This window comes from Anticarsia gemmatalis, chromosome 24 (genome assembly GCF_050436995.1).
Source record: "Anticarsia gemmatalis isolate Benzon Research Colony breed Stoneville strain chromosome 24, ilAntGemm2 primary, whole genome shotgun sequence".
Taxonomy (NCBI): domain Eukaryota; kingdom Metazoa; phylum Arthropoda; class Insecta; order Lepidoptera; family Erebidae; genus Anticarsia; species Anticarsia gemmatalis.
Genome location: NC_134768.1, coordinates 8645801 through 8667029, shown reverse-complemented (window position 1 = coordinate 8667029; position 21229 = coordinate 8645801). Strand labels below are relative to the sequence as shown.

General features: G+C 37.2%; 1 protein-coding gene across 1 annotated transcript; it reads right to left on the bottom strand.

Moving 5' to 3' along the window:
* Positions 1–18859: 18859 nt before the first annotated feature.
* LOC142983653 (uncharacterized) lies at positions 18860–20649 on the bottom strand. The gene is made up of 2 exons (XM_076130636.1): positions 20560–20649; positions 18860–20504 (listed from the first exon to the last, which is right to left on the bottom strand). Exons 1-2 carry the CDS (start codon positions 20618–20620, stop codon positions 19381–19383), a joined length of 1185 nt encoding a protein of 394 aa, XP_075986751.1. The 5' UTR covers positions 20621–20649; the 3' UTR covers positions 18860–19380.
* Positions 20650–21229: the final 580 nt, after the last annotated feature.

Below are 21229 nucleotides of genomic sequence, written 5' to 3'. Positions count from 1 at the left end.
GAGTGAGTATACTATAATTATTGCAAACGTTACAGAAAACTTGGAGTATAATTTATCGAAATGTGGTATAGATTGCAATAATACAAAAATAGAAAATATATTTTAATGATGTTCAGATGCCGCTAAACTGTAGCAGAAAGATCTGGAGTAAAATAATGTGTTGTTTCCAAAATAAACAACAAAAGGAAACATATAAAATAGCACTCACAATCCGTCAACTGCGCACTAGTTTTTATCTGTGACCGTTTCCTTTGCCCAAAACAATTAGCAGAAGCGTCCTGTAGAGAACCCAACCGTTTCCCTATTTAGGGTTATTGCGTAGGGTCAACTCTTGACCTTAGGGGGACATTTTGTTGACCTTGAGACAAAACTAAGCTTCGATATTACGAAATAGGTTATGTGAAACCGATATAAGGGAGTAGGATTACTTTGGTGAATAGTTTCTTATGCGTGTTAACAACTAGTTTTGTCTCAGAATTTCAGTCGTGTTTCGGGTAGTACACTCCGCTTTCATGAGTCGTGATTTTAATAATTAAATTTTGACTAACTTGATTTTTGTTTTTTTTTATCTTCACAGGAAAATCATTTAGGCGTTATTTAGCTTATATTGTTCTTATAGCACCTTAGTTCTGTGTCCTACTGCTTACATTTAAAACATTAAAAAAATTGTATAGTTTCAAAGTCCTACATTAGTAAAAAGCCTTGATTGTACCACAACGTACACATGAAGTTTTGCGGGCACTGTTGAGCAAAAGCTGAGACATCTTGAATATAATAGACAAAAATATGTTGCCTAAATCTTGCAGATAGTTCCAGAGTTAGGCGCATCTACAAAAACAAACACATTTTCAGCGACATAATATTATAAGAGATAGATTGCGGTTTAATTTCTTTTTCTGGGAACTAAAGCTGCTGATTATACGAAAACTTGATTTAATCTAATCTAGGCTAATATTTGCCTTATTTTCTGTGACTGATATCAAATTAATCATAACAGTTAGGTACAGGAGAGCTAGGCTAGAATTAATCAAATTTGGTCCTGGAAATCAACCTAATCTAGAATATATGAAAGGAACTTGTGATCTTGTTTCTTCATTGAGGCATTTTCTAGATGATTCTATGTCTATTAAGACAAATGAGAATATAATTTAATGGCATTAATCTAGGCCAATTCTCCTGTTTATTACGAGTTCTTTGATTAGCTAATGCATAATCATGTCTGCCAATCGTAATGGCCGTTAGATCCATAATTACGAATGAATTAAAAACTCTCTTTTTGTTTAATTGACTATGTTTTAATATAACATTTATAAGTTTAACACGATTTAATACAAAGGCTAACAAAAGACTAAAATAACCAAAAGTTAATTGAATCCTATTTCTAAAACATCGAGAATTAACCTTTTTTACGGGATGATACTTTCAGTCAGTTTCTTAATTTAAAGTATAGTATCATACCTCTACATTAATAAAGTATAGTAATCATTTAAAGTATACGATTCAGCGTGATGAACATTGCAAGCGTATGATTTGAGCTCTAACCTAAACTTTAAAGTTGCTCAGAAATTGAGAATCAAAAAGCCCTATGTCTAAAATCTAATCTCTCTACAGAGCAGGATTAAAATGTTGTCCCAAAAAACAGTTTTAGTTCGTAAATCTGTCAAGCCGCAGCCGTTAAGGCAGCAATTGTAATCCCCGCTATTTTGACCACAAAGGGCTTGAGAGTAAAAACGTTACACTTACATCCAAGCCGCTTTTGTATTGTTCATAAAAGGATTTGTCAAAAGTCTGGCGTACCAATTGAAAGGGTCCCGGGGAAGTTTTTACGTAATTGTTTGCGGTTACGGATACCAAAATCGATATCTACTTTTTCGGTTTTCCTTACTCTGTATGTCTCTTTTTGTGAATTAAGTCTTACTAAATGCAAACATGACCATTTTATACAAATAAGGCACATTTAAAGATACAATAAAAAGTAGTTGTAGGATCTGAGATCAAATTTAAATTAGACCAAATTCAGAAAGCCAGTTTTCAACCAAAAATAATCACTTTCTTCCATTTTATCCTTTACTCTAGATTTAGGTACCCTTTAACCTTTTTCCTCATCGTCAGAACATCTGCCGTCAATCGACATAATCTGTATCAAACATAAAAAATCCTTTAAAAAGATTCCTTCAAGAGTATTAAAAAAAGTCGCATCATAAATATGCATCGGGACTTATCGCCCGTTTTATAGCGGCCGGAGTACTCTTCTATCAACGAAAAGTCAATGGGAATTTCGACTATATTTGAGAAGATCCAAGGATGATTTTTCTTTGAAAGGGTGGCTATTAAGGCTTCGTATGGAGGGCAGACATGACAGTTTACGGTCACTTCAAGGGGTAGCGTTATAGAGCTTCAGTTTTGTAGGACAACCGTAAAGAATCGAGACCAAACTGTTTTACGGCTGATAAACTTAGATGTAGAATTAAAGTCGTTAAGCGTTTTTATGTTTGTTTTTCTGAGAGGGTTATGTCGTGTTAATGGCTAAAACATTACATTCCAGATTGGAGTACTGCTTTACTAGTACTTACATTTGTATCTTAAAGACGATTTTACTACTTGACATTAAAAATTGTCTCGGTTTCTTAGGTTTTTATCTTTAATCTTCAGACTGTAGAGTAATATGGTTATGGAAAGAATATATTTTTTAACCACATTTATGTCCCTCTTTTGGGCAAACGTCACCTCTCAAATTGAGGAAGGGGTCAGGCATAGAGTTGACCACGCTGGCCAAATCCGGGTTAGGGTCTTTGCATGCCATCGAAAAATGTGATTTAATTAAACTGAATAGTCAATATAATATACCTGAAACAACAATTTATTAGCATTATCATGACATACAAAAAAAATCTTGTATTCTAGTTTTTCTTTACTATTATCTTATCATTAATTTTGAAAGTATCACACCTTCGGCTCTTCCAAGCCAATCTTCAATAAATTGCTTGTATCTTCACGACCATAATCTGTGAATTTTACAACAGATATTAAATTTGCAATATCATAATAAAAGTTTGTTATAGGTATTAACATTTTTACCTGTAGATTACGGAGGTCGATAGATGTCCTTGGATTTTAATGTTGACATAAGTTCAAGAACCCTATAGCAGGACGTAAAAAAAATACACACATTATATCATGCGTATTCTATCCGAAGGTGTAGGCAGAGATTCTATGTATCAAATATACCCAAGTCCTCCTTTAACAATCTTAGTCCCAAAAGGAGACGGGCCTATTGCCGTTTACCAGGCATGTTACCTAGCACCGGGCTTCTATTAAGAAAGATTCTAAATAAAATTAGAAAAGATCAGTTAGCCAAGTAGCAAAATTAGCGAAAAGTCTATGAATTGAGGAAGGCTTTAAGCTACATGACCACTTTGACGAATTGGAGTGGGGCAGCATTAAAAGATGTTGTGAAAATGGGAAAACTAGAATCGCAGACAAAGTCGCGGGCAGTAGCTATGCTGTATAATATAAATGCATATTCAAATCAGTATGTGTGACAGTTATGTTTGTAAAACACGTAAACAAAGAAGATATGCACGGTAGTGGCGAAAATACATCTTTCATATAAATATTTACGCGGTGCTTCGTATCGTTCATTACATGGACAATGGTACAAGATATAAGCGTTGAACGACAGTAATTTGAACAATGGAAACAATCTTGACGATTAAGAGTCATTTGTATTTCAGCCAGGCGATTTCTTAACACTAGACTATTGACATCCGAATAGCTATTATTTTTTGCCTAATCAACGCTTCTAGAGGTTTAATAAGATTTTTTTTATTATTTAAAGTCTCAAATTCGACGAAGTGTAGAAAATAGCGTCGCAGGTTTTCATTATATCTAAATGAACGACGTGTCCTTATTTAGTGATCTTGTATGTATACATATAAACAAACCAAAACTATTAAAGTGTTTTTCATAAATATTTCTGTCATCTGGAGTTCCAGTTGACAGAAATATTTGAAGTATAAATGTTGTATTTATAATTTGCTGGATTATCCATACTAAAAAAGAGCTATCTTTACAGCATACACCCCGTTATTTTCATCATTTTCAGTCGTGATTTTTATTTTATGCCACCGAAATGAAAAAAAATATTACGATTGGCGTTTTCGTATCAAAACATTTAAATACTCGCTTTCGCTCATACTTTGCACCATCAAACACTCTTACATTTATAAATATGATGTCTATTAGTTTAGTCTCGGACATATCTCAAAACGTCCGCATGTTGTCGTCGCATGCGACACTCATTTATATGATTTAACTGCAACATAACGGTGTTGAACGGAAAAACAAAAATAATACGAAATCAAAGGAGTTTTGTTTTGATGGATATTGATTTTGTTTTATGTTTTTAGTTTGTTTTTGATGTTATTATAGTGCTTTGATAAATATTTTTGTGTTTGTTTTGTTTTTCTTTTCGTTTGGAAATGATTTGAAGTATCGTTGTTTTTAAATGTGTCGCAATTTTTTATTCTGTTATAGATTTTTTAAGTAGATATTTCATTATTGATGTAGTGCAGCGTGTAACTGATTACCGTTGATAAGAACATATTTTTATAATGTAATTGTTATGATATCAAAAACATCCTGTAAAAAATCCCAAGTCTCGCAGCTCAATCTCTCGGCCGTAAAAAGTTGTGAGATCTATGTAATACCAAGTCGATGAAGCTATTAAAATTTAGTCTCTACTTAAAGGACTTTCTGTCTTAAGTTATTACATAAGTTGTTATATGCCAATAGTAAAAATATTTTACGTTTAAAACAAATACGTCGACCTGGCCATCTAAAATGTGTAATAAACACATTTTCGGCTGTTTTTTATACATTTTTTCTATATGTACATATATTATTTTTCTTCAAAACCTCTAAGAAAGAAAGAAACAGCATCATATTACGAGAATCTTTCACTCTCGGAACGTCTGATATGAGTACACTACACAAAGTTATTCATGGAATAAACTACTCTTTCGCAAAGTCCATCACTACAACACGAGATTGTATATGAATTGATATTCCTGTTTTGCTTCTGTATTTTGTTTAAAGAATCTGTAACATGTATTTTTACACTTGTATTGTATTGTAACCTTTGTCTTTGTTTATTCAAAAACGATAATTTTATTGCCATTATTGCGGTTCAGATTCCTTATTAGCACAAGAAATGTACTCGTGCCGTGATATTTTTAAAGATACAAAAACAATGGTCATTAAGTACACCTAAAATTTAAATTAGCTTGGCATTTGATTATGAAACAGAAATTACGTATTGTTCATGCCATGAGTCCACCACGCTGGCCAAGTGCGGGTTGGGGACTTTGCATGCCGTTAAGAAATGTATTTTAGATATTTTGAGGTATGTATGGTTTCATCACGATGTTTTCATTTACCGTTTATATACCACATACTTTCGAATATCACTCCGCGCAGCGGTAAAGATATTATTTGGGTAAAAGATATAAAAATATATAGTTTGGGCAGAATTCTGTTACATCACCTTCGTCTTCTTTACTTAAATTCTTATTCTAAGAGTATCTCTCTATAATAAAAGTTTACCAAAAGTAATCTTTACGCCAGTGAATATATGCTCCAAGTAAATAAGATAAGAGCGCGTATTAACGAATACGGTTTTCACGTGAGATGATCTCAATTTGCTAAAGTGCAATTTGGTCAATCGCCTCTCCGCTGCCGATGTTTGATGCCAATCAAATTCTGTTAAACGATGAGGCTTGCAACCTTTGGTTAGGTTTAGTCATAACCAAAATTGTTAGTGCAGCACCGCTGTGCGAAGGTCTTACGACTAGATTTCTATAACCCTCGGTTACTTACATTCTTCGGCTACTTCGCTTACTTGGCCCTTCAGGGACGTGTCAAGATCATACCGCTAACTCCGTATTGATTTAATTTTAATTGTAAAGTTTTGAGTTATTTGCAGTACATTAGTTTTAGACATAATATTGTTCAGGTTAAGAATGACGACCTTTCTTGCCCAACTCACATAAACAGGAATAATTGGAAGGGATTCTTAAAGACGATTTAAACAAAAGATAAGATTATAATTTGGACGTTTTACCATCGAGGTCATGACCTTTTCACCCTTGAATCTGTCGCAGTTTTATACGACGTCATCATTGTTTTCCTGTTGTCCTTAGAATCCTTTTCTAGTAAGTTTTCTCCCGAGAATCCGGCTATAAACGAAACAGCTGCGGTAACAAATATATTTCCTCAAGGTCAGTGTTAGTGTGACCTTTTTGTTACAATCCTTTAGTAAAACTGTTGGTAAGCCCTGCTTTTCTCCGCCTTTTAGTGTAATTCTTTTCTCCAAATGTATGTTATTGCTTACATTTGATAGTTTTGGGAGAAATCCGTTTTGCGGAGTAATTACGTTTGCGTTTTTTGTATGTAAATGTGGATTTATTTATTTTGGAGGTTTCTTGTACTGTGTATTACTCAGTATTTCAGAAGGAGTTGATTGCTAGAACCTTGTTAACTTTTACCTCGTATTAAAGCTTGTTGTAGAAGTCCTGAGTATGGTTGTTCGTCTCCACACTCATAAATTAGTGAGGTGTAGGTTCGGTTCCTACTGAAAACAAATATTTGTTTAATTATTTTGGTCTTAATTAAACTTTGAGACCATTTTTTGTGTTTGTTGAAGTCCCTTAGACTGTTTACACAGATTTTTAATTGAAAGAACAGTCATAAAGGCAATTTTAAAATGTAATATACAGTTATGATATCAGACTAGACTTCCAACATCAAAATACATTTTCCAAAAATACGAAATTTTAGAAAAATATATCTTGCGCTATAAAAGAAAGCGAACGAAACAAAATTCCTAAGGTCAGTACAAATTGTGTTGTAAAAAGTTGTAGTGTTTTTTATTGAATAAGTTCAAGTTATTCGGAACACGTCGCCGAGCTGAACAAGTTCACATAAAAATTCTATTCTTTGAAAATTATAAAAATTGTTTGGAAGTTTTGTTTCGGTGTCGAACTAAAGATGAAAAATGTAAGTATGTTTTTTGGGGATATTTCTGTGTATGAGACGCTTAAGATGATTGTTATTGATTAATCTTCAATGGCAATGTCATGTGCAGTGATTTTCTCGATGCGTGTTAGGTTCGATTCCCACTCTGAAGAAATTAAAAAACAAATACTAATTTGTACGTTTAAAACTAAAACAGATTTTCCTCATCTGTTTGTAGTTGTATCCTTTAAATCACGTTAATTGTAAAAATATACACAACTTAAAAAATACTTAGCGTAGCTGTTAAAAAGACGTGATGAAAAGTTTTACGTTTTGGCAAACTAAGACCTTGGTGGCAAGCCTTCTTCTACTCTTTTCTTCGAATTGCTTTCATTTTCATTCCTGAAAAGTCACAACTTACATAAAATCTAGAAGCACACTGCACCGTATTCTAGTAAGTAACACCGTATCGTCAATAATGTATTATAATTAACAAGCTGTGAAGCCGCGGCGCCGCTTCTATTAAAACTTGCATACTTCAAACTTACTTCGATTTACACTCGCGTTCAGAACTTGGGGCCATGAAATAAGCGTGAACTTCTCCTTATCTTATTTTTAGACAAATCATACCCGATCTTATGATCGGATCACAAAAGGCTAGAGGAGATCTTGTACAATGGCAACCAGTAAGTAATGCAATGACGTCATCATTGCATATGGCACTACTCCCACATGGATCCTTCTTGTATGTATATGTTACTCATGTAGACAGCCGCCTCTGCTGTTCTTGTGTATATTGTAGTATGCTCCCTCCGGGGAGACTCTGTAGCGAGCCCTCGTTCACCACATGGTTTAAGCTTGGTCTGTAATATTGGAAATGGCGAAACACGGTAATGTTTCATACATATTTATATTTTCATTTAACTGCACGTTTGGCGCAGTGGTTTAAGCGGTCACCTCGCCGCAAGAACCGTAGCGCCGCGTGTGGTGGGTTCGAATCCCACCCGGGGCAAATCTTTGTGTGATGAGCACGAGTATTAAATTAGTTCTGAGCCTGGATGTCAATTTATCTATATAAGTATTTATTTAGAAGTATATAAGTATGTTTATCAGTTATTTGGTTACCATAGTACAAGCTCTGCTTAGTTTGGAATCAAATGACCGTGTGTGAGTTGTCCAATAACATTTATTTATTTATTTATATTATTATCTGCCTCCACCTTCGGGCATAAGAGGCGTGTTGTAATAAATATGATGTTATCATATTTTAATTCTGTAGCTGTTGTCTTAACTCGTTTTATTTAACAAGAACGTCAAACTAATTAGTTAAAATCCATGTAATATTAGTGGAGTCTTATTTGCAATCTTACCTATAAATTACCATCTTTCCGCTTGTTCTAAGGCCATACATAACCCAAGTGCATCGAATGCAACACATTCAAGGGTTCGGTAGCTCACACTGCGTCAGTACAACGTGATCGCTAATTAAAACTACTCGCTGATAATATGTGCAAGTTTACATCAAGTTTCACTAGCGCGGTTTGACTAGAAATATAGCTGCTTCATGTAAACTATTCCGATAATCACGCCCTTCTCCCATCGAAGTAGGCTAAGACGAAAATCTTTCGATATTGTCTTCTACTCCCACAATTACACATACTGAAGTTTATTGTAAAATTTTGGCGATAAAATCTTCGCTTTTATGAAGTAAATAAGTCCAAAAAACATTAAAAATTAAATGAACATAAAATTAATTGCAGGAAATTGTATTCGTGTTGGTCAAATATTTATGCCTTTCGGTCACTTGCATATTAGAAAACTAGCGCCCGTGAGGAAAATAAGCGAAATATATATTTTTTTGTATTAATTGGAAACTAATATTGGTCTCCAAATTCAACTATAATTGTAATGAAACAATAAACATCATCAAAATTAGTACGTATGTAAAAATACAATGAAAACATTTCAAAATTCTACTCAACAACACAATTACAATTGCAATAAAACTCAACTGCAATTTCGTTCAAAACAACAGTTTTCACGAAATAAAACGTTCAAAAACAAACAAAAACTTTGAAACAATCAAATAAAAATAATTGTTCAATCACTCTGCCGGTCTCAATTTGTTACGTCGTGATGTTACGGCCCCATTAATGTATTTGTGGATGAAACAAATGTAAGGCGCCATTAAAAATAACACTGGTGACGTCACACATCGTAAATGTAAAAAAGTGGTTTCTAAGTGCGTTGTATTTCTTTGTGTGATTAGTCAATGTTATTTTAAAATAGCTTTTAACTACTGATTCACTTGTGAAGGTGTTTTTAAGAAAGACGTTTCCTGCGTCTCTTTCTGAGGATAATGGTTTTCTAACTGAAATTCGACCACGGCACGGGCGTCCAGTTTAATTGTAATGAACTAACGAAGGACTGATTTAATGGGCACAATTCACAAGAATGCTACAAAAGACTTCCATAAACCTCGTAGTCCAATATCAGTAGGTAGTATCAGCTATCGAGATATCAAGACATGTGCTATGTAATAGGGCCTTTTTTCGAAACATATAAAGTTACTTATTTACTTATAACAAGGACTCTACAAGCTTCTTAGATTGAATTAATTTTCGAATATTAATTGAAAACCACGGAACTAACATATATGCCATATAATTAACTATTATAATTTAACACCTTTGGTGTAAACAAAAGCTATTCAACAATTTCCAGTTCTTTTCACGAGAAAGTCTGCTTAAAGCCTACTTGGTAATAATCGGTATATTATTTTAATAGTTCAATACATCATATAACATACAATTACGTAATTATTTAAAACACAATTATAGTAATAATGTTATTATAATACAATTATTATAACACAATGATCAAAATGTACACGTAACAACAAATTGAGTTAACTAACCGCGACTCTCAGTACGGTCGCCGAGTTGAAACCCTTGGAGATTCAAAGAGTTAGATAGTTATGTAGGACAGCTTGTTACATAGGGTAGAATGTTTTGTACCTGGTAATAGTTATTTTGTGATTTAAGCACTTTTCTGTCCAGTAAACGACTCACCATAATGTTATTTATACAGTCTTTGATCAGAACTCAGCGACATCGATTGCGTTATTCGTCGCCATGTTAAGGTCCTCAGTTTTGCAAGTTGTTGGGCATCGAGGATTTGAGTATCTTAAATATACTTAGTAAATCTTTCTTCTAAATTACTTTGTTATTCCATGTCGGAGTGAAAGTGGCAGGCTTATAGAATACTTTATATCTTGTGTAAGTTACCAATGAATAATGTACATTTATGCTACTGGACCAATATAATATACTTATTCAATCTTTTCCCTCACAGCTTTTAATTATATTCACAAGTATCAAACGCATCTATCTTACCGCAAGCTCACAAAACATAACACACAAACATACATATGTACGTTAAATGCTCTTATTACAGAAATAACATAAAGTGCATGAATCAGCTGGCGTGTAACATTCGTGTTCAAACATAACACAGGTGAACATACAACGACATATATATTGTTAAATATGTGTGGAAGTTTTTAGTTAGTATTGATTGATATGAGAGTGGTGAGGAATTTCAAGGTGAGTTCAGGTTTGAATTGATCGTGAGAATTCTGAGTGAACTGTGGAAATATACATGGTTTGGTGCTTGTTCATTTTTTTTTTTTTTTTTTATTATTAAAAAAAAAAGTGCTTGTTCGCTCTTGATTCACACTATGACTGTTTTAGAGGTTATAGTTACTAATATCGTCTTGATTATATATTTCGGTAATAGTTACTATGTAATAATCCGGTAGAACCAGCAAAAAATCTGTCAATTACTTCTGAGTACATTTAGCGGTAGTGTATCTATTCAAAAGTGTATTTTTATATGAGTTTAAACGCTAAATTAAAGCTAAAAGACATTAACAGAACATTTTCTTCAACAAATGTTTGATGAAGAAAGCAAAACTGACTCAAATATAGCATCTGGCTACTATTTCAATAACCGTTTTATATCTGTGGCCGAAAACTCTATCATCTAGATTTCACACGTGTTTCCTCAGGCTACATCTACAGTAAATATTTGTAGTCGTATAAAGCGGTAAGTGATAGTAATATACGGAGTCATCATCTACAGGTATCCGGGACAAAAGTGGCTCTTTGTAGCGTAAGTGTGCCGCCGCGATAGCCTGGGAGGCGATGTTGCAAATACTGTACGCGTTTTTAGTAAAATATAGAATTTTAGTACACTCAGTAGCCTATTTTTATAACATTTTATGGAGTCTAATTTCACTGATTTTTAAGTTATCGGTTTTGTTAAAACTACTCAACTGCGCGGGTATTAATTTCTAGAACTATGTGATGCTGATGATGATGCTTTCTAACAGATTTCGGTTATGGAGAGGTCTCCTCCTTATGTAATTGACTTTGATGTATGTGCGCTGTGAGGAGATTTCCCTTACACTGCAAATCCGGCGGGACTGCAGACAGAACTTGATCAGTGACAGTTCAGGCCCAGAGAAGGTAGCTTTAGTCTGCGTTTAAGGTTTATACTATCGAGGCTGGTTTCACAGCTGTCTGGGAGGATCTACAAGCTGCTCGAGCGTGAACTAAAAGTTCATTTCACAGTGACGCGGATGAATCCGTACGATACCTGCTTCGTACCTTCATGAAAAATATCTTGACATTAATAATAGTATTTATTTATTTATACCGAGAATTGAAAATGAGACCTCATTACTTATCACTCCATATAGCATACATTATACTACGTAGTAAACGAAGTCGCAGGCAGAAGTTAGCACGTCATAAAAGTTTGTTCGTAACAGGGTTTCAGCTATCGCAGCCGGACATGCCCGGCGTTGATTGAAAATCATTCACACCGGCACGGCTTACTGAAGATCTGTAGAGTGAGCTGATGGCGGCTCATGTCCTGCGTTCAAGGCTGCCCTCGATCTACGCTGTGACACTGAACCACCGCCTTTGTTGTACACTGATTAGGCTTTTTGTTCAACTTTATTACGGTGAGATGTTTGTAGGAAGAGAAATAAGGAAGTTTTTCGTTGTATTTAGTTTTGATAACGACGTGTAACTTTCGTGACTAAGATATTAGCCTTTTGCCCAGTTTCTGATGCACATTTCGCGGTAGTTTATCTTCTCTATTACGGTGAGGTGTTTGTAAGAAGAGAAATGAGATAGAGTATTTTTTTGTCGAACTTAATTTGAGACACAAGTGCATGGGCGTTGTTTCTAAGATATTCGTATTGGTCCTCTTGCTATCCTTCCAATGTTAACATACGACAACTATTTGTAAGAGTTTTTAATGTGGATATTTCTGCACTGCAATGACATTCGAGTGAACTTTAACCAATGCAAACTTTAATAAATGGGTCATTTTCAGCTATCTTTTTGCGTAATTTATCTTAAACCGTCGAATAGGTTAGTCTTTTTAGAAACACACTAAAAAAAGACTTTTTTTGTAAATAAAATTATATTACAACTGAAATTCTCCTAAAAATTAACGGAACATTCACATGGCTTTGCTATTTTTCTTTACATCATGTAAACTATTTACGTTCATACCTGTGGAAATTTTTACACATAACTATTGTAGTTTATAAATAAAAACGTGTTATGTTCAATATCAAAGTATTTGATCTCGGTGAAAGTCGTTAAATTCTCTTTGTGTATTCAAGGCTTGTTGTTTTTACGTTTTATGATTTTAAAAACAAAAGATTTAAGGTTAGTACCACACCTGCGCCCCGTCCAGCCCCGAATTGTGGGTACAACACGCTGACTGTGTTATTTCACCTAAGATACATCAGCCGAAACTGCGTCGCCTTTAGTTGAACGCCGAAGGTTCGGCAGGTGTGACGTTGCACTAAAAGATGTGAATAGAAACACTATTTTGTAATGTTTCAAGACAGTGCGTAAAGCGAAATCTTTTCAAGTACTACGAGACATGATTGTGACCAAAAGTGATTTTGAGTATTTACAGGATACATTTGCAGGTTGATGTATTCTGTAAATACACAAAATCATCACGTGTTTCTTACAGTAAAATTGCCTAGAGATATATTTTTTGACTTAATTAACTGACTACTTCTATCTCCATTCGTATAAAAAGTAGGCAAAAATCTGTCCTGAAAAACTAATGAAATACTGAAAAGATCGTCTGGGTTAAAAAGTATTTTATATGAAAATCGAAGTTATACACACAGACCTACTCTACATATTATTATGAATTTCGTTTATCCGTCTTTGATTCAAATATACAAAAACTTATTTGGAAGTTCGGTACTAGCTTCTGTACCGCGATTTCCTACCACTATCAACTCTCGACAACCAGCTAGTTACGACAAACTTCTCATGAAAACTGAATCAGCCACCTAGCGGGTGCCGTAGTAACTAATCATTGAATACTTTTAAATTTCACACTTTCTGTAAAAAATCGCGTTACTGCTCACGGCTGCCGTATCCTATGTGATAATCCAGGTCGTAAACTATCTATGTAGTTAATAAAAATCAAATTCCGTTGTTTTGGCAAGATTGAGTAGCAAACATACATCCATAAATATATACCTACGTCGGTTCTCACAAAGTTCCACATTGATAACAAAAAAAAAAATACTGCCTCCGTGGCGCAGTGGCTTAGGTCGCCACGCCGAAGCCACTGCGTCGGGAGGTCGTGGGTTCGATTCCCACACAGAGCAATTATTTGTGCGATCCACAAATAATTGTTTCGAGTCTGGTTGTGCTTTGTGTCCGTTGCTTGTATGTTTGTAAAAGTCCCCGCGACACAAGAGCAATTCTTAGGGCGGGAGTTGTCTTTTAAAAAAAAAAAGTAATAAGAAAATAATAGTTAGTTTCTTTTCTATACCCATAATAAACACATATGAAAAAACATAAACAGAACAACATCCTGCAATATTAACGACGCCATTTTCATTTCCATAATTTTCCCCTCCCGATGATTGCCGAGAGCGGCCGAAAGTTCCCGAACTCTTGCTTTGTGATATGATCCTTTATTCAGCGGTGTCAATGACCTTACGGAATCAAATTGATACACATACAGAATACTGATGTTTCAAGCTTATTGAATTACTTGTATAATATTACTTATATAATTTGCTTTATGAAAAATGTATTTAAGAAGTTATTGATACAGTAGGTATGATTTATAATTGCTTCTGTGACAATACGGTAGTGTGAACCACTGTAAGTCACGAAGTCTTGGGTTCGATTCCTTTGTCGGACAAAGTACTGGAATGTTTTTACCGAACTGCGCAACGTAGAGGAGAGTGATGTGTTTCTCTATTGCGAAACTCTCAAAAGTAATTTGGTGCCTGTTCAGTGTATGGTAATAGATTCGATTCCTAATACGGGGACCGTTATTGTAAAATTCATAAAAAGTATGTGTTCACACGCCTCTGCTTACACTTTTTAGTTAAATAAAAGTAAAATTAGAAAATTTAAGACTTCGTTCACAGCCATTAAAGCAATCACGTAACAAACATAAATAAAATTATAACATCTTCTTTTTGAAGTCGGTAAAACATTGAAATACGCTAGTTTTCAGTTTAAAACACACACAAACCTGTAACGTAGGTAGTGCTTGCATCATTCATTCATCGTTCTTCAAGTTCACTCGTTCAGTTACATTCGTTCATTGAATATTTAGGACTTGTGCAGCTATTTTTAGCTACACTACGAGGTCCATTCACTAGATGCATTTAAAATTAGTTCTATTTTGAAGTTATGTAAAGTCAATTTGTTTGTATGTCCTCTTCGAAAATGTTTTGATATTATTTTAGATTCTTCAACTGAGTATTTGGGAATGTATAATATTAAAGACATAGGTATGTATTATGTACATACAGTCATACATACAAAGATATGTATATCTGTAATATTATACAAAAAAAGGGAATCAACTGTGTTCTCCAAGTATTTTTTAGGACGTGAGATATTGTGTTTATTCTTTAACTTAGCCACTCAACTTAGACTAACTAAACTTCTACTATGTAGTGCTATTTTAATGTCATATTTATACAATTTTCATTTAAACTTTAAAATAATTGTCAACAAATTGCCATTTGTAACAAATTTGTCGAAAGCGGGCTGATAGTCAATAGTCGATAGTAGTACCTAATAGAAAATCCTCCTTTTGGGGTTCAAGGCGAGCAGTTTAACCACTGAATGACTACCCATCTATGAAACATCCGCGGCAAAGGTTACTTAACTCACAGATCGTTTACGGCTATTACCTACAAACGGCTAAGTCCCATTAGTTAAAACAGTATAAAGATAAACGCGAGCATTAGGGAGGGTGAATAAATTCGTAATACGTCGGTATTACGTGTTATTGTCCGTAAAAAGCCTCTGATTGAGAGAAATGACCTGATTCTGACCTTGTAGAGAGGGGACGAGGTTTGTCGATAGGCAGCAGTTTTTTTTTTGTTTATAACCCCTCCCTCATTACGGGAGGAGACCCTTGCCTAGCAGTGGGAGATAAATGGTTTTTTTTTTATACTCCAGCAATAAAAATCACTCAAGACTCCGGGCGTAACCCCCTCCATGGTTTGGGAGGAGACCCTTGCTCAGCAGTGGGACAAGAATGGGACATAAAAAAATTTTGCCCATCTCAAGTCAGAAGAATACTGAGATAAAATTCTAAATAAATTCAAAAGCTGCTATGATTTTACTCCGCGTCGGTTTGCATTGGACCTTTAACTTATTGCGAGGACTTTTACAAACGTGAAAACTACATATGCAGAATTTATTTATTTTTATAATTAGGTATAAATACGGAAATATAATTTAGTAGCCCCCCATGTTCTCTTGAAGCAAAACAAAGGTAGTGACGATTTTTTTTCTTTACCCTTTTTTTCCCATTAATGTCTCCTATTTAGCTTTGCGATCATATGATTCAGCTTAATTCAGGTAATTGATTTGAAAAAACGTAACTGTTTAACCATACCTTTGTGTAAAATCACTTATTTATAAGTGCAAAACTTCCAAGTTCTACGTGTTTAAATATTCGTACCTAAGTAAACGTTTACCCCAGATACGGGAATTCTGTTTTGCTTATGTTCACCTATTTCTGATTTGTTATTATTTTGCATATTTTGCTATTATTTATCTAAATCAACCTTCTAGCAAAAAAAAATATATTGTTGCCTATTATCTGATACGGAATTGGTAGGTCAGATTTCTTCGTTTTCTTGTCACTCCAAACAGAAAATGTTGTGCGAGAAAACGAATAAATACTGTGTCTTGGAAGTATATATTTTGTTATGAAGAAGATATTTTTGCTCTTGTTTTTTGTAAGTTTAGCTGATGTAGACCTGATTGTTGATTTTGAATTGTTGATATCGATTTTTTGGGTGTTATTAGTTGTATGTTTGCATGATTTAGCTAATATAACTGAGTAATTACGTATTGAAATAGATACCGGCATTCAAAAATATGTATTTATTTTTATATGTCACGCATTGTGTCTATATGCATATTGCATGATAAACAGAATGTAAAGAATGATACTTAAAAAAGTTCATAAAATAAATCATTCTTTTATATGCATGAAGTTTTCGATGCATATTTGGGGGTAAGATACCACAGTTGTTGTTATAGTTTGAACGAAGAGTTCTTTAACTTTTTTATCGTTTAGGAAAAGGGAAGAAACCCTACAACAGCCCTTACGATAAAATAAAGTTTTAGAACACTTCCTTCGAGTTTACCAGAATGCATAGTAAATGCCACTCATGCATATCACCAAAACTTCGTGATATCCTCAAAGAAAATATTATAAACACTTTAACCCAAACATTCTATTTGGCGATTACTGGCGGCAAATTCAGTCTCTGTATCATTGAGTATCATAAGTGTCAACATTAGACCTATATGAATAAATTATTTGATTTAGATTTTTGATTATCTGTTTTTGTAATCAAAAGCTTGTGGACTTTGATTCTCCTTCACCGTTTGAGGGATAATTACATTAATTACAAATTCAAAAAGTCATTAGTTTGTGTAGTGTGCTTGAGTATCGACTTAAAAAGAAGTACATACCTACGTATTAACGAATTGTTAATGCTTGTTCATCGATTAATCCAGCATATGTGAATGGATTTTTCAGTTTTATATTGAATTCTTGATTTCTCATTATTTAGTGTTATTAAATAAAATATTAACATTATCATTAAAACCAACATCTTTTCCCACATTAACATTATTTTTCGCAGCGCTACATCTTTCATTCAAAGTGTGGAGAGGTGTTCAAAGCTCTCGCCGAGAACATCATCAATTGGTACGTTTTTATATTTAATGAATCGGATAAATCGCTTTGCACATGCTGCATTTATTGATAGTGCAAGTTATTATTTAAATAACAGCACTAGTCACTGAAATCGTGTGTTTTCGCTTTTATTCGGTTGTTGTGATATTTTATTTATTGCACTGTCGCGATATTGTAGCATTAATGGTTTGTGCTTATAGACTTGTAGTCCGAACTAAACGGTTTTTAAGGAATTAAATTGAACATTATTGCTATTGATGGAGTCCTTAAAAAAGGTCGGGTGTGTAGCGTTCGTAACCGGCGGTCCTGTATGACTAGATGTATGGATATTATTAAAACAAGGGAAGTTTGTAAGGATCGTACCAAGTGGCGTTTTTTGCTTCTGGTTGTCCTTTGCTTATGGGAACAAGGCTTTTTCGTTATTAAATACTCCCAGTTTTCAAGAAAATCATGCATAAAATATCGATACAACTTATAGCTCACTTCATTTCTGTTTATCCGATTTGGGAAACTACACAGCAAAGCTTGGCACTAATTTGGTAGTCAGTTCTATAACAGGCACCGATACTCATATCTTCTTAAAATCCATTTAAAAATATTAGTTATCGATATCAAGCGTTTCCCCTCACTATCCATTTAGCAGAGTCCTACGCACGTAGGTGTAACATTACTGTGAAACTGTCCGGAACCTAGCAGATATTTTATACAGTTATTCGTAAACTATTGTAATTAATGACTTTCGTTTGTAAGAGAATATTTACGGGCTATTTTTTAAATCTGAAAGTGGTAATAATGACTGTTTTTTAGTGGTGTAGGACTAGTATAGCGCCTCTTTTCCTACAGGTATATTTTTCTATAAGATTAGGTTTCTCACAAAGGTCCTGAGTGATGAAAAGAGATCGCCCAGGACCGAGAGGTTTGGAGTAATGAAGAGGAAGCTTTTCTCAGCAGTGAGTCACAACGGAAGGCTAAATTACTAATTAATAATTATATATATATATATCTGTCCATAAGAATCTGACACTTAAACTTTGTACTTTTTTTTAAAGATAGAGGTATATAAAATTCATCCAGTTTTCGCCATTAACAATGACACCTCCATGAAATAGCCACTAATGGGAAATATTTCAATAAAAGTAAAAAAATACTAGTAGTACTTTGCCTAACCCAGAAATCGAACCTAAGACTTCATGACCTCTTGATCAACAATGAGCTACACTACCTACCATGCCATAAAATCATAATCAGACTAATCTAATAATTAATTATCATCTTATTTCTGACTATAAGTTCTAACTTTCTGACCATACCCTTGAGGCCTGATCTCAATAATAACTTGTAAATGTGTTATAACATTAAGTGAATGAGCCACTAATGGCAGTAGTTTGTTGGTTAACATCTTGCTATGATCACCAAGTTTGAATTACTTCCAAGTTAGGATGAGCGAAAGGCCGTTTAGGGCATTGGCAGGCAAGACAATTGGCTTGTTTCTATAATTAAAACTAGTGTTAACGACGAGCGCCACGTCACCATAAATGGTCGCGATAAGCGATCTCGTCTCTGATTGGTCGAACGACGCGCGACCGATGCACGCGTGCAGTCGACGACGCGTTACCTTTTAAGGAAACGGTTTTGCGCGAGACGGCGTGGCGTGGCTAGGACGCGCGGCCTTAAAAGGAAACGTGTCGCTGCATCGCAACGCGTCGACCAATCAGGGACGAGAATCGTCGTTAGAATTAATACTTAAAATTATTACTAAATTGTGATTGGTTATGGATTATAATAAATACCCCTGCATTTTTGTACGGAAGTCAGTGCACAGTCAACATCGGAAGTATGAACATTAAGAATAAAGTCTGAAGCCACGAAGAGAGTTATTATTATACAGTCCACACCCTCAACAGTTGGTCCATCGAGCAGGATTTGAAGAAGGAAGTACCAGCTCGAAGAAGTACCTCAAGACTGAAGGTCAAGCGGTCAAGCCCGAACCTGCCAACGGTCAAGCCCGAACCTGCTAGCGGTCAAGCACGAACCCGCCGTCGGTCAAGCCCGAACCTGCAACGGTCAGAACGGACCTGCAGCACCTGCATCAGAACCAGGACGAAGCAGCTGCTGTACCTGCATCGAGGGTGAACACGACCTGCGGCACCGGGAGCTGAGCTGCTGCACCGGAGCTGTGAAGAGGCGGAGCGCGACCTGCGGCACCGGGAGCTGTGACGAGGCGGAGCGCGACCTGCGGCGCCGGGAGCTGTGACGAGGCAGAGCGCGACCTGCGGCGCCGGGAGCTGAGACGAGGCAGAGCGCGACCTGCGGCACCGGGAGCTGAGCTGCTGCACCGGAGCTGTGAAGAGGCGGAGCGCGACCTGCGGCACCGAGAGCTGAGACGAGGCGGAGCGCGACCTGCGGCACCGGGAGCTGAGCTGCTGCACCGGAGCTGTGAAGAGGCGGAGCGCGACCTGCGGCACCGGGAGCTGTGCTGCTGCACCTGCGAAGAGGCGGGAGCTGAGCTGCGGCACGGGAGCTGAACTGCTGCACGGGAGCTGTGACGAGGCGGAGCGCGACCTGCGGCACCGGGAGCTGAGCTGCTGCACGGGAGCTATAACGAGGCGGAGCGCGACCTGCGGCACCGGGAGCTGTGACGAGGCGGAGCACGACCTGCGGCACCGGGAGCTGAGCTGCTGCACCGGAGCTGTGACGAGGCGGAGCGCGACCTGCTGCACCGGGAGCTGAGCTGCTGCCGGGAGCTGTGAAGAGGCGGAGCGCGACCTGCGGCACCGGGAGCTGAGCTGCTGCCGGGAGCTGTGACGAGGCGGAGCGCGACCTGCTGCACCGGGAGCTGTGAAGAGGCGGAGCGCGACCTGCGGCACGGGAGCTGAGCTGCTGCACGGGAGCTGTGCTGCTGCTCCTGCGAAGAGGCGGGAGCTGAGCTGCGGCACGGGAGCTGAGCTGAGCTGCTGCACGGGAGCTGAGCTGAGCTGCGGCACGGGAGCTGTGCTGCTGCACCTGCGGAGAGGCGGGAGCTGAGCTGCGGCACGGGAGCTGAGCTGCTGCACGGGAGCTGTGCTGCTGATCCTGCGAAGAGGCGGGAGCTGAGCTGAGCTGCTGCACGGGAGCTGAGCTGAGCTGCAGCACGGGAGCTGAGCTGCTGCACCTGCGGAGAGGCGGGAGCTGAGCTGCGGCACGGGAGCTGTGCTGCTGCACGAGAGCACCTGCTACACCTGCATCAGCGCCGGAGCGTCGAGCACCTGGAACCTGGCCTGCACCTGAGAGCGGCCGGGAACCTGCAACGAGGTGGAGCTGACATTGCACAGCTGCATTGGTGCCGATCGACGAAGACCTGGAACCAGACCTGCACCTGAGAGCGGTCTGGGACCTACAAGGAAGCTAGCTAGACCAAAGTAGGACCGGTCTACAAGCTTTTTGCAACAGCTGCGCCAACACCTGGAACACCTGGAAGATGGTAGTAACACGGAGTCAGGGTGACGTAGCGGAAACAGAGGAGCAGAAGAGTGCCCTGGAACGAAGGGAGCTAGAAACACAAGAAACTTTGCGCCGCGAGATGGAGCGCATCGAACGAGAACGAGTGCAAAGGCTTTCACTGGAGCCACCAGGCACTTCACTTTCAAGACTGGCCGCTGACCACACAGCCAGAGTATGCACCGCCAACACAGAGCTGACGAGGACGACGGACCGTCAGGTGATGACAGACCAACGCCGGCCAGTATCGCCGGTCAGATCGACGCGGTCACGCCACAGTCGCCGTCCGACAGCGAGCGCGAGTACGAGATTGCGCATGGCGGAGCTGGAAGCGGCTGAGAAGCTAGCCGCTATCAGAAGAAAAGAGCTGGAACTAGAAGCTGATCTAGTGAAGAAGAGGTTAGCTGTCGAAGTATCGGCAATTCAAGATGACCAA